This window comes from Rhamphochromis longiceps, linkage group LG18 (genome assembly GCF_057381845.1).
Source record: "Rhamphochromis longiceps isolate RC_006_pf linkage group LG18, R_longiceps_female_GT1.1, whole genome shotgun sequence".
NCBI lineage: Eukaryota > Metazoa > Chordata > Actinopteri > Cichliformes > Cichlidae > Rhamphochromis > Rhamphochromis longiceps.
This window is the reverse complement of record NC_140574.1, coordinates 19,938,805-19,957,326: the sequence shown is the minus strand read 5'-3', so window position 1 is coordinate 19,957,326 and position 18,522 is coordinate 19,938,805. Positions and strand designations below refer to the sequence as shown.

General features: G+C 40.1%; 1 protein-coding gene across 1 annotated transcript in view; it reads right to left on the bottom strand.

Moving 5' to 3' along the window:
• Positions 1-18,522, bottom strand: part of tnr (tenascin R (restrictin, janusin)) — a 219,922-nt gene that overhangs the window by 32,356 nt on the left and 169,044 nt on the right. Inside the window, exons 17-24 of the mRNA XM_085389939.1 lie at positions 17,110-17,212; positions 16,224-16,313; positions 14,283-14,416; positions 14,080-14,209; positions 10,900-11,166; positions 7,765-7,884; positions 7,233-7,376; positions 776-895 (exon numbers count right to left, since the gene is read on the bottom strand). Coding sequence (XP_085246065.1) covers positions 776-895; positions 7,233-7,376; positions 7,765-7,884; positions 10,900-11,166; positions 14,080-14,209; positions 14,283-14,416; positions 16,224-16,313; positions 17,110-17,212 — 1,108 coding nt within the window. The remainder of the gene's footprint in view (positions 1-775; positions 896-7,232; positions 7,377-7,764; positions 7,885-10,899; positions 11,167-14,079; positions 14,210-14,282; positions 14,417-16,223; positions 16,314-17,109; positions 17,213-18,522) is intronic.

Below are 18,522 nucleotides of genomic sequence, written 5' to 3'. Positions count from 1 at the left end.
CACATATCAGCGCTCTAGTTGTGTGCATGTCAAGTGTCTTTAAGCCATATCTGTACCTACTGCTGCTTGGCAGTCATCCACTTGGTTCAGGGAGCACATTATAGACTGGCTCTGAGGGGCCAAGCAATATGGCTATCTTTTACCTGTCTGGATATGGCTGTCAGATGCTGAAGACATGGGCTGCATCAGAAATGCATGCCGCCTAGTAACTGCATTGTTTTTGCCAAGGCTAAGCAGTTTAACCAAGCATAATGAACTGTTCTGAAAGCAAGACAAATGGATCTATATTGCCTCAAAGGACTCATTGCACTGATCTCACTTCTTAATGGGAAAACTGTGATGGTACCTGTCACATCTTCACATGCAACCGATGACTCTCATTGCACTGTATGCTGCCACTACTACAGTACTACTATATATATATACATATATATATATATATATATATATATATATATATATATATATATATATATATATATATATATATATATATATATATATATATATATATATATATATATGTATATATATATATATATGTGTGTGTGTGTGTGTGTGTATGGTATTTATGGTCTAAAGTTAGAGCCAACTGTAGATGGGCACTACAGTAATTTTGTCAACGTAAGGAAGTATAAGCTAATGTTTTCATGTGTTTTAATGTGAAGTAGTCACAGTGTCGTGCTACAGTTTAATGGTTGTTAATGATGTTATCTAATTGGTGTCCTTTCACTGACTTTCCAACATCAAATCAAGCAAATGAATGCACACTCACCCTGGTTGTGTGTGAGAGTCACCACGTAGTTGTCAACATTGGACACGGGTGGATTCCACCTCAGCAGGGCTCCTTGAGGGGTGATGTTGAGGGCCGTCAACTCCGACGGCATATCCATCGCTATGTTTGCAATACAAGACAAGAATGAACACAACAGTTAAACAAAAGATAATATCAGGCTCTTTGAACATCTTCCCCATCATTTATGAGATACTGTGTCAGTGCTACACAGATAAATTGACAGCTGTGGATCACAACCAAGAATGACAGCGGTCCGCTCATTGCAGACAAACACAACATGTTTGCTATACATTGTCGAAATGATCTTGTTTGTTTGTAGCGTGTGCAAATCTATACAATTTTTTGTCAGCTTGCTTAACAGTGACCTATAAATCATTTGAGGAAAAAATAGGCACCCAAGTCAAGAGGCGAGAGAAACAGAGAGCATAACACATAACAGAGAACTTACCAAAGAACCCTTTTAAAATTTTAAATTGGCCTTTTTGTGTCTAGAAACCTGTTGTAAAAATACATAAGTTGTTCCAAAAAAAATCAGAAGTGGACAAGAGGATGACAAAAGAAGTGACATGTCCCCCAAAAAGATCTACAGCCAATCAGGAGTATTTGAAAGTCATGTCCTCAAGAAATAAGAAAGAAATCCAGCAAAAATCTGACCCTGGACTTGAGAGATGTATCTAGCCTATCAGCTGCTTAATCTACACTTCAAATGAGTCTTCACTTAAGCCATTCTTACGGGAAATGTGGGGGAAAAGGCTGAGGAATGCCAGAATAGAAAAGGTCTTATGGAGCAATGAATCCAAATTTTTGTCATCATCAAAAGTCATCATCAATATGTATAAAAAAAGGTCGGGATAGATGTACATCAGTGAGTATCTACAGTCATCTGTGGAGTCTCTGTCATTGTTTGGGTCTGCATTTTAGCAAGTGGTGTTGGATCTTATCAAAATTGATGTAATTATAAACGCAGAAAAGCATAATCAGATTTTGATCTACCATGCAGTACCATCCTAAAAGCATCTGATTGGCATTAATTTCATTTTTCTGAATGACAATGATCCCAAACACAAGGCCAATGCAGTAAAAGTACCTTGTTTATACCTTGTTGTCAAACGTGTATGGAACAAAATCCATCGCGGATTGACAGAGAATAGAATAAAAGGCAGCCAATGTTCAAAGAGGAGTTTTCAATGTCCTTCAAAAAGCCTGGAGAACTATTCCTGAAGTCTATTTAAAGAAGTGGGAAAAAAAGCTTGGCTAATATGTTTCCATAAACTCCCGATTTCCTAGTAAAATGTGAGAAATTAAGGATCTTTTTTATATTACTGTGCATAGTTAAACCAGGAGACTGCTACACTACTTTTTGTATCACATAACAAAGTTCATGTAAAATCATGTATCTCTTAGCTGCTGGCTGTCACTGGATTTCTCGCCCAGTAAGCTCAGAGCAAATAAAAGAAAAAGGGAAATTGACTCTGTCAATCACCGCTTTTAATGGAAAATAACTTATCACTGAATTGTTCACAAATTAACAAGCTGCATCATATTTCCCTTCATATGCAGAGAGCTTTGTATTTTGAACACTGTGTGAAATTCAATTGGAGACACACCTAAATTATTAATTAGACTGACAACAACGAGATATATATTCATATGAATTGCAGAGACAAAAAAACTTTGCAAGAATGCTGATTAATGGTGACTTCACCGTGATGCGAAAGTTTCATATTCTCTTAGGCCTCCTGTTTCACACCCTCTCCCTAATTTTGTTCTCAGACTGCTGGACATGCCAAAATTGAGTTTGAATTTAATTATACCTTTAACCTCAGTGCTTCAACCCCAATTTCTCCTCAGGCATGTTATTTTGGCACAGCAGAGAGCGTGGCAGGAGAACACAGAACACTGTGAGTGATCCCAATCTCTGCCCAGATGAGGTAATTAATGTTGCCCTGCCCTCATCAGAATAATAAAAAAAAAAGAATTGTGCTCTTTCTTAACACTGCGATAGATGGACGAACCTGATTAAAATCATTACGAGCCTTGCCAAGTCAATTAGATTGGCAATGGAGATAGAGTAGATATAGCCAAAATAGAAAAAAATAAACAGGTCATCCTCCTTCATCAAGAGCTGCGATAATTCAATCATCATACTGCATCTACTGATTGCATGGGTGAATTACAGGCTCAGGCTATCTATATACTTTCACTCAGATCTGGAAGTCAAGGCCCAGTGGGAATATAAATGCAGGCCATTATATGATTGCAGAAAATGATTTGATCACAACTTTGTATTTATTATGTACAGTATGTGTCGTACTACGATGATTTATTGGCTCATCTTCTGACTTAGCCTTGGGAACAGTGGATATTTTTCAGAACTTTCTTTGCATCCATGATATCTGGATAAGCAGACAGTTGATATCCATGCCAAATATCCTCAGAAGGGACCATACTGATGTAGCTGAATGGCTCAAGGATAAACCTTTCATCTAAGAGATAAGAAAGGCAACATATTATTTTTAGACTTATTTTTCTCCCAATATTTTTTACTTTTTACCTGCTTATTTCTTTTCCACTGTTTGGTTAGATTTAGGCAACAAAACTACTATGATTTAGGGTGAAAAATATAGAGTTTCACACAGCAAACCAGTTGCTTGAAACCATTTCTTCTTCTCTTGTTACCATATTTTTCAGATCTTAATTATGGCACAACACAAACAACACAAACACAGCAATACCTGATAGACCTGCAGCAGTCCTGGTGAGGAGATGATTGAGGTTTGATGTTCTAAGTCGTCGTTATATGTTTTATTTAGGGCGCTCGGCTTGCTGTTACATGCAGAAAATATGCTCTCAGCTCATTATTAGTGTGTAATTCACAACGTAGGATATTTCAGAAACACTCCAGCTGTGCCGCTTGGTCACGAGGTCAGCCTGCGTTGTATTGAGACTGTGGCCATTAAAGCCAGTAAGACACAAAACTCCAGTAAATCTCTGTACACCCTCTCATTATTGTGGCAAAGCAAAAGAAAGCCGCATGCTCTACACATTAACCTCGGAGCTACGCTGAACGCGTATATGCGTGCTCCTGGTGTCGCGTTAATACTCATGAGGCGCACAAATATTTAGACACATAAACAGTGTTTTGGCTGCATATAATCTGTGGCGTTTTAGAGCCGCAGGGATACCGGTTGACTGATGATGTTGGATGTTGAGTGTGTTTCAAGTGTAGGTAAAATGCTCACTCACACAGTCATTTAAAATGTGAGACCAGTCATTACGCCCAATCATTAAGTAAAGATTAATTACTGGTTTTGTGGCACTTAGTAGCTGAACCTAAAGGAGTCTTTAAGATAAGGATCATTATGTAAATTCACAGAAAATAATAATAATTATCATAACATTAGCATAGCGGTAACTGTCCTGCTGATAAAGTGAGTTCTCTGTTTTGTGGAGCTGCACATTATTGCAATCCCTACTCGAGAACTGTTTCTTAGCAAACATGTAACAGTCACCGACTGTTAACTATTTCTGTGCCATTTCTTTTTTTAGTGATCCTAATCCACTAGTGATGAAAAAAAAGAATAAAAACCTATTTTCTCTTCTCCTTTCCTTTATTTTCATTACCCTTTTTAGTCAAATTTTTTCCATTTTTGTATTTACCATTTCCTCTGCATGCCTGGCATTATGCCTTTTGTTTTTCTGTCAATTTATGTGTTATCTCTGATGTTCATTAAGTGTTATTTGGTATTGTGTGGACTATTTTAAGCATGTTTCAATTAACAAAGCAAGTGCATTCCCCTCCTCTGTTTTCTCTTAACGCAGCTGGCAGGGAGGATGTTAATGTTCTTTCCACAAACTTCAGTTTTGGGAAGAGTAATACTTTACTGGGGGTCCTGACACTTTGCTAATGAGCACTGTCATTAGCCCTTAAACAGGCCTTCACACAGTCCATTTAGTGTCACCCCCGCCAAATTCATCTTAGATTAGCAGTACCTGCTGCGCTTGCAAAATGAAATATGGCTCCCCGCTTTCTCAGCCCTTCGCACAGTAATTGATTACGGATGTGAAGTAAGTCGAAATTGCAGCGTTACCCAAGTTATTACATACTTGACCAGGCAGTGTTGGATTACGCTTTCAAATCCCTTGTTTATGTATTGTTGTTGAAAGCAGTGTAAAAGTGTCCCTGGTTGAGCATTCTTGGATGTGAGGAAAATGTTGTTTACCATTTCTAACAAGCTTGACTTTGTAGTTATGTTCTTTTCAGGCTATTACAGCCCCTCCGTCTCTGCTCATTGTACCCACGCTGGGATTGTTGGAAGAAGGCGCTGATAATAAAGAACAGGAGGAGGCAGGAAGCGAGGCAGGGGGGAGAAAGAGAAAACAAGGGAAAGGGTCTCTTTCAGCTTCTTTTTTCTTACTGGATTCTTGAACCTTGCCGCTCCAGGTGAATCAGGTCTCATTGGTATGCAAACACACCTTCTACTCGCCTGTTCCCGCTCCAATTCTGCGCTCTCCTCAGCTTTCCCTTTCCCCTCTCTTGCACGTACACCGAGCATTTTGAATACAGCACTGGGAGAGTGTGTTAATCTCAGGTTAGCGGAATTCTTCAGAGAAGAATGGTATCTCATTGTCACACGTGTGTGCAACGGCGAGGTTTTATTTTTACCTAACTTATGATTTGGTGCTAATTTTGAAAGCATGAAAACACAAGACCTTTGATTTCATTAAATTCTGAAGACACAACAAAGGAGGGAGGTAGGGCAGAGAAGACGGAGGGAGGAGGAGAGGAGGAAATCGAGGCAGAATGGGCGAGACAGAGAGAGACATCACAGTGCTAAAAGACTGAAGCGAGTCAAAGGATAGAGATAGGAGGCAGGAGAGCAGCCAGAGAGATAGAAGACAGTGAGATGGAGCTGGGAGCAGGTTACCAATTACTGGGTCACGGAGTGGACGCTTTCATCTGTTGCAGCGGCAGAGACTGCACCGTCTACAACATGAGCTTCACCCTTGGATTGTGTGCATACTTGTGTGTGCATTTTAGTCTGCTGCTCGTTTTTAACACAGCTGTTATAGCTGTGGACAGAGCAATTGACCCGAAAGTCTAGCAGGGGAGGAACTCTTCATTTATTTTACATGGCAAACATTTGTCCTTCTGCTGCCCTCTCACAGCAAGACTTACTTTATTCGAGAACTGTCAGCACTGTGATTTTACGACCTCAGAGGAGAACAAAATACCACTAACCTGTGAGGTGATCTTCAGAAAATTAAACGTAAACTATTTTACAGATTATCTGACTTTGATTGACTCATTTTTTAATTTACTGTTTCCTTTTTTAGGAGAAGAAAAAGTAAACAATTCGATTTCAGAAACACAGCTGTGATTGTTTCTCTTAATATTAATTAAGGACAACAATGTCTAGATCAGAATATTATAGTTAATCGAATACTAAAGATTCGAAAAGTTTATTATAATAAAAATCCATTATGCCCTCTACACAATAATAATTTAATCAAACAATAAAAACTAAACTGAAATTATAAAATCCACTCTGGAAACTGTCTGAAGTTAAGAAGAAAAGTCTCAATTAAAAAAGAGAAAATAATAATAATTAGAAAATACAAAACTATGATAACTCTGGTGTTGATAAATTGAGTATAAGCATGGTCATTAGTGGCCTACCTTTAATTTAACCTGTTTCAGTCCATTACTGCTCAGTTTGCTTTGCTTTTGTACTTAACTCACTATACTCAGTGTGTTTGCTGTTAGCCAACATATCTTCATAGGAGACGGGATAAAGACTGTATGGCTATCTGCCTGGCGATGGACGCTGCTGCTAGCTGGAGAAACAATGGGCTTACCAGAACATTAAAGGTTAGTAACATCATCCTTTGCACAGGCACCTAACTACAGTACATGCATAAAACCTGACAAGAGAAAAACAATTGTGTATATGAATAACAATCGATGGTTAGGTATGTCTTTCACTATTGCGAAAATGTGGAAGCTTTTTATTCATTTATTTTTCTGCAGAGGGAAATTTAGGTCGTGTCACTCTGAGGTGGGGTTGCTCACTTACCAGTCATTCACAGTGTTGCCTTACTTGAGACATTATAGCAGAACTATAGTAGACAGCAGCTCTTTTTTAGGTGTCTTAGAAATACCTTACAGCTATTTAAGACCTGGAACAAACACGCAATGCAATAAGGTTTTATATAAAGAGAGGGCACTATGTGGAGAACAGCTCAGCACACTTGAATACCTTTACATGTGTCCACCTGAGCTACCACACTCTGTTCTCCTTGGCTGAGTTTCCTGCACTAACTGTTTCTGTGTAAGACATCGGAGTCTCCTCAACGTTCTTCCTGCATGAGTAAACCCGGTCTCGAAGGGCCCCCACAACAATATGGACCTAATGGTTCTGTGGTTAGCTCCTACCTGTGAAGACGGAAGTGCTGACAACACTGCTCTCCTGACTCCCGCTGACAGCTTTGAGACTGATCTCATATTCTGTGGCAGGAAACAGACTGGACAGGGTGTAGTTTGTAACATCGCTGTCAATCATCACGCTGTCTACTCGACCTGCAGGGGACACGAGAGAGAGGCCAGCACCTGAACACCAGAACTGTCACACTGATCTCCTTCTTCACGTACAGGGTACGCAGCGTAGCCAGCTGCTGTTCCTTTATTTTTTTTTGCATCACAGGGAAAATACTTAATAAATATGGAATTTTAATTAAAATTTCAATTACCTTTCACTGATAAAATGTTATAATTAATTAGGTGTGTGGCACGGCGCTCTGCTACAAAATGTATCTTACATCAGAGGGAGCCTCCTACAGCAAATGCCATGCTCATTTAACTGTAACAAGGAACAGCAGTGTGCTCTGTGTATGCTAATATAATAAATAGCGTGTTATTCAAATGCACTTAAGAATAACATCACGGTTTGCAGTTATGTGCACGCTACCTCTGGCCGACTGGTAGGACAGCTTATAGTATTCAAACGGAGCCAGCGGTTTGATCCAAGAGATCGTCACGGCGTCCTCGGTGACGTCCGACACCATCATCTCTTTTGGTGGGTCCATGCCTAAAAGTGCGATGAGAAAGAAAACACTGTCATGCGGTTCAAATGGTATAAAAAAAAAAGGATGAGCCCCAGCATATAATAGGAGCATGTTATGTTATGTACAAAGCTAATTCAGTCATTTTCATGAAAATCTATAAGAAAGACTGCCCTTGAAGGCCCGAGTAGTTCAGTAACCCTCATTTTGTCCACATTTAATGTCCTCTTCATTAAATTTACATAGAAACAGAGCTGTCCTTGGGTCTGCGAGACTGTGTGAATTTTTAATGAACATTTTTATTACGAACAAAACACCATCAAAAGATTAGCGAGAAGAAACTGAGCAGCATCAAGCTAAAAAAAACACAACCGTTAATGTTGAGGCTGAGCAGAGGAGACCCCTCCCCTGCCAAAATTCTGTTTTATATGTCTCCTCAGACCACTGAGCTGCCACGGAAAAGGTTACGGTGAAGACAATTTGAGCAAACAATTAAAGCCCTGACAGATCCTAGGGAAAAAAAGAAAGATATTTAGACAGTGAAGAAAAAAAAATAAGAACGTACGAGAATGGAACAAAAAAAAAAACAAAGATCAAGATTAAGAGATCGCTTCCATCTCCTGTTGTGGGCGATGGGTAAGAGCACTTATAGACGACTGCTACACTCTCTCTTCCCTGATTTGAGAAGAATTATGGCTATTATTCCCACGCAGAAAGCAGGAGATTTCAAATTCTTGGAAGAGGACTAATTTAAAGTCTGCTCGCATGGAATACAGTTGCATTTATTCAAGTCGTGCATGTTTTACTAATTACGTTTGCTTTGGCAAATGTAGAGCCAAAGAAAGAATAATGGCTGTAAAAATTTATTCTCTTATAAAGGTTCCTGGGGGGGGGGGGGGGGGGGGGGGGCGCAGGCAGAGATATACAGCTAGTCACTTTTGCATTATGTCAGCCAAAGCGGAGCTGGACCATAAAGTAAAACTGTGGTTAAATCTTAATGCAGCACAGTTCAAGTGTAGCAAGTGATTCAAGGCAGCAAGCAGCCCCCCATCAATGCTCACGTTCAAACACGTGAGATCAAAGCAGGGCGCTAAAATGATCACAGCGTAAAGACCGGTGCAAGAAATAGTGTACATCTGTCCCATCCCATCCAATCTCACCCCCTGAAAATCTGCCTCTTGTGTGTGCGTGAATGTAAAGCGAGAAAGCGGAGGCTCCAAGCTGCCAAGGGGGTGTTTGAAACCGGCATGTGCAGGTGTTTCTGCCACCGATGCTAAGTTAACATCTCTATTGTTTACTGCTGGCTCTCCTATTTTCTCCATTTGTCTCCAGCCCTCCATTATTTTTTTGTCTCATCCTCTTCCTTTTGTCCCCCTCGCTACAAAGAAAGAGAGCGATCCTCTTTCTTCCAGCTCATTGTCAAACTCTCCGGCAGGTTATAATACTGACCCTCTTCTCATTCATTTATCTCTCTTCTCTCTGAGATGTAAATAGCACAGTCGCAATCAAATGGAATAGGGAGAGCTTCTTTTCATAATCTGCCAATTAAACTGGAATTTAGAAAGTCTGCAGAAAAATGACACAGAAATACTGTACTAATTAACGAGGGGTCGCGGTGGCGTCGCTGAAGGTAAAATAGGTTAATAAGACATGGAGAGAAGTGATAGAGAAACCGTAATTAAGATGTAAGAAAAAAAGACAAGAATATACTTAAATGGGTGAATACACAGGAAAAACAAAACAAGCAGACTGCTCCTTTCTGTTACTGCATGGCCTTCACTCCATTAGGCTGACACTTGTTAGCCACTTGTTTTTTCTCAAATATAATCCAACGTTACATCTGGGTTTTTGAGGTTAGCTTCAACTGTGCAAACCTCAACCATCTGATAGCACTGAGGAGCAAAACCTTTATTTTTGGCACTGCATCTCTACATCTACATCTGAACAGAAAAAAAGGAGAAAAATTAAAAAAATTAAAAAGCCTCCAAGGCAGTTTCTAATTACAAAAGTCATTCTGCTGTGGTGCTGCGCAAATGAAAGCCTAAAAAAAGCATTTCTGCAAATACATATTTAATTTAAAATCACTTTGTATTTCCATTTCTTAAACTAATTTTCTTTCTCTTTCCTTTTACACGCTACCTCATACATGTTAATTCAATATTTTGCTCCCCCAAAATCCTTTCTTTCCTGTTCCCCATCTCTGTTTTTTACATTGTATCCCTCATTCATAAATATGATTAAGGTGATTAGAGTTGGAATCTTTCTTAATTGTTAAGTAGATCAAGCTAAAACAAATAAATAAATGCTGGGAACTTGATGTCATTTTACATGCACAAATACAAAGCATTGCTAATTTAGAGCTTCTGGGGTGTGAGATTGTCTTGAATAATACTAGACTCAGAATATTTAGGATCCTTGGGGTTTTGTAGTGTTAAAAATAATACTTTGAGCTTCAAGAAGTTGTGATGATCATCTTTTTTCTTCACTTTCCAATGAACTGGGATGCTGCGTAAATAACAACATAACAACATAATACAATGATTTGTAAATCTCACAAAGCCATATTTTATTCACAGAACATAAAAAACATATTAAATGTTTTAAGTGAGACAATGTGCTGTGTAACATCAACTATTTTTTCACAACAGTCAACAAACGACTGGGAGTTGAGAAGACTGGCTGCTGGACTCTTGGGTCTGATATAGGATTCAACGCCTCTGGGTCATCTTTGTCATAGAAATAGCATCTTTTTGCTGGATGTCTCAGTTAAAACATTTCATGTGTTTTCTAATATAACTTTATGGGTTTTGCAAATGATTGGATTCTATTTACATTTAAAAAAAATTCACAATCATTGGGTCGGAGTTGCAGAAAAATGCATGTACTCTTGCCACACATAGACAAACAAAATTACTATGACCCTAAGTGTGCATATCTACTTGGACAGGACCCCCACAAAGTCACAAACCTTTATTTTGCTGCTGATGTTTCTCTATTTTCATCACTTACAAACTTTTTTTTCCATCATTCAAGCAGCTCACCTGTAGTAAGTGAAGCTGTAATGGGCTCTGAAGCAACGTCCCCCTGTATTGTGATTAGACTGACGGTGTAATGAGTGGACGGCAGCAGCCCCTGGATCAGTGACCTCGTCTTGGAGCCATGCAGTGTCACCTTAGAGGTGTCGGTCCCGTCGGCAGAGCTGTAGCTCAGAATGAAGAGTTCAGCGGGCGGTGCTGGGGCGCTCCACGCCACTGACACAGAGTCTGAAGTCACCTCTGATAAGTAGAGGTGGGTTACAGGTCTGATTCCTGGAGGAACGAGGGGGTTTAGAGGTCACCGAGGAGCTTTCAAGGACAGGCAAAAATCCTGCTATGAGCACGAAATGTTAATGGGAAAAAAAAAACAGGCAGTTGCTGTCATTATAGAGATGACAGACAAGCCGTTAAGTGATGGATGAAAGCCGTCCTCGATGATGTAACAGACCGTTTATAATACAGTTGAGAAAATTAGCCTTGGGTGTAATCTTGATGGGGAAGGTGAGAGTCAAAGAAAACCACAATCATGTGGCAGTAATGAATTAATTGGTCATAAAAAGGGAAACTAATGAGATTACCCGCCGTTAGGATGAAGATGTGATGGGACTGTTCATAATAAGAAAATGGAAAAAGGATGATAGCAGCAGATGCTGTTGTCAAAATGTATGACCTGGATGGGAGATGATGTAATGAATATGAAGTAGTGTACCAGCTGACACAGCAACAAATGCAAGAGGACTTGAATTTAATTAGCCATGCGTGGATGTATAAGCAGGGGAAATGTGGCAACACTGACTTCTCCTTTCCTGAACTGCCAGGATTACAGGCATCCTGCGGAGTTTTCTTTGCAATCAATCATCATATGAAACCTGCATTGTTTACACTGGCCTGCATCTGTATTCTTCTTGGTGAGCTGCTGCCTTTTATTATTCTTCACAAGTTGTCAGTATGCATTACTGCCATGTGCAGTCAGCAGAAATTCTGTATCACATAGACCTCACGATACCAGTGCCTGTGTGCGTTCATGATCTCAACAGTGGTGGAGAGACGGGGTACAAAAAAGATCCAAACGTGTCTCCAGAGCAGCTTTAAAAAGAGAAGATTGTGGCTACGCATTGATTAAATATGAAAAAAATGCAAAAGGGGTCGAGAGTCTGTGTGAAGCAAAATTCCACAGACGTGATGAAAGTGCCGTCTTTGATCAAGATGACAGTGATAAGCTAGTTAATGGTTTAACAGCAAGTAAGACCACATAGAGGCAATGTGGGTGATGTGAGATGACAATGTGACTCACCTTTGTAGATATTAATGGAACTTTTTTATAGAGAAAATTATGTTTCCTTAAAGAGAAACCCTTGTCATGGATTGTGAAAAAACTTCAACTTCATAGTTAATAAAAGAAAAGTTAATATTATCTCTAGCTGAGGATGGAGGATCTTGCGACAAGCAGTCTGTGGAAACAGGCTACACTCTGAGTCTGAAAGGACTTTGGTTAAAAGGTTAGAATATAAAGATGCTATTAAACGCAAAAATATGGGGTTTAACATCTTCGGAGGTTGGACTATATTAAGAATCACATCCCAGTGTGACAAAATAAATCACTTAATGTTCTGTCATAATTCACTACACTTCTACACTTCATAAATATGAACATAGCTACCGCGACGTGCCCAGTGGGTTGTCCTGTTTAAGAGTCTCGAGATGGTCATTTTTAAAAACTCACGTGACAAAGAGAGGCGGTTCTGACTGTGAAACTGCTCACTCATTGGCTATTGACTTGTGATTGACTCGTAAGCCGTTTCATACCACAGATAATCCTCTGTTTTGAAACGCAGTATGAGAAGATTTTTTGAAATAGTCATAAATAAATATGTCCTAAAAGTGACTGAGCGCATAAACTCATCAGTGTTTGCAAGCATTTACAGAGGTCAAAAGAGAAAGCTGGTTTCCAATATACATAGCTACTGCAGCTATCGCCATCTGGTGGCCTTCAGACAAAGTGCAGGTCCGCATTAGCTTCATTTTTTGGACCCAGAAGATAAGTCCATGTTTTATCTCTATGGTTACTCTTACTGATGTGCAGATCGTGTATTAGAAAACTCTGAACGCATAAATGCTGGAAACATGCAAATGAACGCATCACCTGAGTATACCTGAGTGAAGGCGGACAGATGTCTCCAATAAGTGAATAGTGGATGAGAAGATGACAGGTAATTTATGGTTTGTCCTCTGATTCTCTTGATCTGTCATCGTATCATTCCTTCACGTCTCCCCAGACAGTTAAAGTGGTGTTACCAAAGGAGTGCGAGATAACAAAAAGATTAGAAGTAGGATGACATGATTATGACGCTGCGGCGGTGACAACAACGATGGCCGCAGCAATAAAGAAAAAGAGATGATGATAATGACACTGGTAAAGAAAGGAATGATGGCAGGTGATTGCATGTCCATCATCTCTGAAACCGGCCTTTGTGCAACTGAAACTCACATCAAGCTTTCGGAAAAAGAAAAAAAAAACAAAGAACTACCAGAGTGGAGTAGCCTGACAGGCGGTCCGACGTATAGTTGGGCGGATGGATGTGAGTTTAGAGGAAAACGAAGTGATTGAAAAGAAAGGAGCAACATCAAGCTGAAAAACAGGGCGAGCAGACAGCACAGAGCGTGACGGCAAAGGGAGAGAATGTGGTACGAACCGGAGTAAGAAGAAACAGAAACACAAATACATTGAGATGCAAAAGAGAGGTGCAATTAGGAGCGCTTGTAACAAGCTCATTAACGGGCTGGAATAATTTGCCTCTGCTAATTGCTCCTTCGAAGTCTTTCACGGTCCTCCATTTTCTTTAAGCGGTACTCCCCTCACCTGATGTCACACTTTAGTTCATTATATCCATCATTCAACTTCATTACACCCTATACCGTCTTTAGAAGTGTTCTCCAGCTTTCCGTAGTAATGGGCTGATCTTTCATGTCTTTGTCTGTGCAGAGACGCTCGTGAGCCTGAACGGATTAAATGAGTGCTGTTTAGGAACGTTTAGTTGAAGCTGTTGCAATGGAAAAGACAAAGGGAGACTGTTTGTCGAGGAAATGATCTCATCATTATGTTATCTGTATGCACGTCTCTGCTGATCTTCATTAAACACTTTAAAGTTAGTCCTTCACTATATGAAATTAGACTACGCTCCCTACCTGTGAAGGCGTCTATGGTAGCTGCAGTGCTCTGCTGTCTTCCTCTTCTTGCTGCTACAGTGATGGTGTACTCAGTCCCAGGCTCCAGGTCCTTCAAAGTGGTGGTGTTGATGTCTTTAGGCACCGTCAGCTAGAACAGGGAAGATGAGTTAAACAAGGTCCAAATCAGACATATACATGGTTATCGTTTCAGTGTTCTTTACCTCATTAGTGACGCCGGAGGCTGATGTGTAGGTGACCTTGTAGTGGTCAATGGGGCCCTGGACTATGCCCCAATTCAGAGTGATGGTGTTGTCCGTGGAAGCCGTCACAGTCAGATTCATAGGTACATCCAGAGCTAAAACAGGGAAAGCAACACTCAAAATTAAACTCAAAACTCCAGCCCAGATTCATGTAACACTCTCACCCTGAAAGATATATCTGAGTGGGTGCACATCGAAAAAATACATGACCTTTGAGGGACCTTCCTCTTAATCCTCCTTCAAATTCACAAGTATTTATATTAATGTTGTTCTCAGTCGTCTTCTCAACTGTCTTTGCAGCTTCTTAGCCCATTACCACCTGCTGTCATTTGGGAAAATACTACTGTGTTGTGTCACCTACAGTACGTGCTCGCGTGCATTTGCATAAAACAAAATAAGAGTTTATGGAAATATTCACTGATTCAAATTTGATTTGACATGTTGTTTTCTACATTTGAGGGCAACACAATTGCGCTGGATTTTTAACAATATTTTCAAATAAATTTAGAGCCAGATTTACTAAACAAGGTAAAACATCACGTGAGCATAATCCCCAAATAGTGCTCGCACATGTGGTTAGAAAGATTCATTTCACTATCAAGCGCTATCAGTTTGCGCGCTTGAATATCCTCCTGTCCTTATTTTGCACCTTGAGAAAAGATCTCTCAGAAATGCAACAGGTGTGGTCGCAAACATCTCACAGCCTTGTCATCGCATTTTTGTAAATACCAACAGTGCTTTTATTCAGGTTAGTAAATCTAGCTCGAAATGGTTAAAAATAAGAACAAAAATGTTGCTTTCATGATTTCAGGGGAAACATAATTACTGCTACTGGTTACTATGTTTTTTAATTCATGTTTAGTTTCTGCTATACTCTTGTCTACTTGTGTAACTGTGGTGCAGTTCTCACATTAAAGGACAGACCATTACTAATAAAACATTTACAGCGTTTCCAATGGGTTTAATGCATATTACCACAACGATCTGACTGTCTCCTTTAATCTTTTTATATTTCTTGTGTTTTTAAGTGAGTTGTTCTCTTCCCTGCAGAATGAGTAACCCAGTTTGCCCAGTGGATCATCAATGTTTAATCCTCAGCTAATCATCTGCCGCCTTGTTTGCCTGAACCTTTGGTGTTTCACGGCTTTTTAGGAGGTCAAACAGACATAAAAAAAACCTGATGTAAATGTGTGTTAAATGAAATGATTATTTTAGCAGCTCTGGCTTAAGGTAACACCGGCGCTGCCATGAAGCTGTCTTCATAAACGGCTCTCTTAAAGCTCTTTAAGAGAAATGCGACAGATGTGATGCATTTTAAAGTTCAAAACGAGTGCAGGGAAAAGAGGCGTTACAACGAGCTTGTTTGTAAGACAAATGGAAGCATCATTTTTTATAAAGTGCAGAAAACCTTTAGCCATTAAAATAACTGCACCTGGATGAAAGATGTGCTTGACGGTGAACGTGAGGGGAAAGATTAGCGAGGCACCTCCACGCACTCACTTTTCAGACAAAGGGTTACATTTTTTTCTCCTTTCAGCCAAACAACTCAACAACACAATAAATATTCAAATAAAGGATCAAGAGAGGGCCATTAGCAAAAAAAAGTATGCATTATAACAGCTTTAAAATGTTGTAATGGGAACTTTGACCCAAGCCGACAATACCAAACACTTCTGGAGAAGAGTACAAGTCACGGCGAAACATATTTTGCTTAATTTTCTAAAATGGCTTTTAGTAGTTGGAGTGGCAGCGCCGACCCACAGGTGAGAATTACACGTATAATAACAAATGGGCCCACGAGCCTGCTGTGATGCTGCGATTCCCCGCTGTGATTTCTGTGTTGTACATGCGCGAGTGACTCACTGGCTTTTTACAGTGGAGCACAAAGCATAATTCACTCACTCGTCCTGGCGTTCATTGTGGCTGGTGTACTCTGGTTGCTACCTTTCATGGCAGAAATGCCAATGCCGTACTCTGTGCCTGGAAGCAGGTCTGAGATACAAAGAGAGACAGAGAAGCGGGAACTAATTTAACACATAACGTAGCAGGAACAAAAAAAATCATAATAATAATAATAATCACAGACAGTGCTTCACGTTCTTGTCCTCGTGCAAAGTGCACATCAATTACACTGAGTTTTTTTTCATGACAGCCCCAATTAGCTCGACACCGGTGATGAGGTCTCGGCAAATTTACATGTAGCATCGTTGTGATTTCTGAAGAAATTTCTTTTTTTTTTAAATCAACTGCACAACTGATCAGTTTCAAATCGGTTGAGTGCATCCACAGAGAGGATCTCGAGCTACAGAAATAGAGATGAAGAGATGAGGAATGAAAAATAAGGAGGCGGACGACAGAGATTATTAGCGGAGGAGAGCAGGGGGAGAGGGAAAATGAGAATGACAGAATGGATGAGAGTGAGGGAGAGCATCGATGGCAACGAGCGAACAGAATAACACGGGGACCTTTTGCTTCTATTCTTATGCAGGCTGTGCCCTTTCCAGCACTCTGGCCTTTCAGAAAAAAACATCCCAGCTGACCCCATCTTTCTGACAGCCTTTCAATACGCCCGCAGGACAACAAGCGTTTCTACAGATACAATCAGTGGGCCGTCAGCCAAGTGTTAGCTCCGGAGATAATCTTGCCATGTAAAACACAGACACTTCCAGCTTCTTTGGTACATATTAGATGCATTGTGATGATACTGAAAGCATCAGGAAAATAGGAACTCTACAAATGTCGAGGATAAATAATTCAAAACGCAAAAAAATGGTTATTCCTCACTTACCTGTGAGAGTAGTCTTAGTAGTGGCTCCCTCATTGCGCGGTACGATGACTTTGTCATACTGATCTCCTGCTAATGTGCTATAAACCACCTGGTAACTCTCCACCTACATTTAAACACAAATATATTTACAGCATTAAAGAGAAGGTAATGCCTGAAAAAGTCTCGCTATGCAAGACTTACACAAACAGTCCAAAACTGTGTGGTTTTTTTTACTGTGCATTGTTTGGTTTATTTTGTCTCGGCACAGTGTGATGTTTGGCTCTTTGTCAACACTGCAGTGCAGAATCAGAAGGATGAATAAATTTGCCGGCATCGAGACAGACGGTCTTTATAAGTCTGAATGTGTGGTTAGCGAGCCCTGGAAATATCATTGTGACAGCTGAGCAAAACGCAATTTATCACATTTTCATTCACAGCAAAACATTCGGTGACCATTTGCACCGAGTGAAGCGCTTGCTCCAGCGCTCTAACTGGCATTTTCCAAGGCAGCGAAAGGCAGACCCGTCTGTGTGGGATGGTAATGTGTCCAAGAAGGGGAAAAAAAAGAAAAAGTAGAAGGAATAAAAAAGCTGTTTTATTGAAACAATTTAAGAGGAGTAATAATGTCAGAGGGATTAAGAGGAAATTAGCTGTTTTTTATAAAAAGGGCAAGGTAAACATGCAGCAGGCTCACTGATATAAGATGTACCTGCAGTATGAGAGCCAGCAGAAGCCTTAATGTGTTTCAGGATGGTCCACTACACTTATTTAATGCAGTGAAATAAAACAGCAGCTTGCACAGTATTACAAATCCAGTGACAAATTAAAGGTAAGCCATAATGAAGCATCTTTGGTAGGTGTTAGGCCATCACATGCCACCAAAACAGCTTCAAGTACCTTGGTACTGATTGTCTAAGGTCTTCTGGTGCCGAACACTGGCTTTCAGTTGGTTTTGAGTTTAAGATTTGCTTGTTTTTAAGTCACTGAATGAGTTAGCGCCGCCTTACCTTCCTGATCTTTCAACAATGCACACTCCCAATAGATCATGAAGGTCAGCTGACCAGATGTATCCACTAAACCTGCCTGAGTCTTAACACTAACTGTTTTACTGCTCGTGCTGTTTAACCTTTCAGCTGTACAGCGCTCTGGTCAGTGCTTGTTGTTTTTAAATGTGCTTATAAATAACTTGATTTGACTTGACAGCATTAGCCCAAAAGATCTTCCCTCATTTGGTGTTTGATGATGGTGATGGAGATTATTAGACGGGACTCCCATAGTTTGATTCACTTGATTTTTATACTTGTTAAATCATCCAGTGAGCCCTGTGGATCATAACCCAGGAAGAGATCACCTCCATGTTTCAATTTTGTATTGATTTACATTTGAACCCACATCAGCACAATCTCGCCCACAGACACCAGATCTCAGTGTATG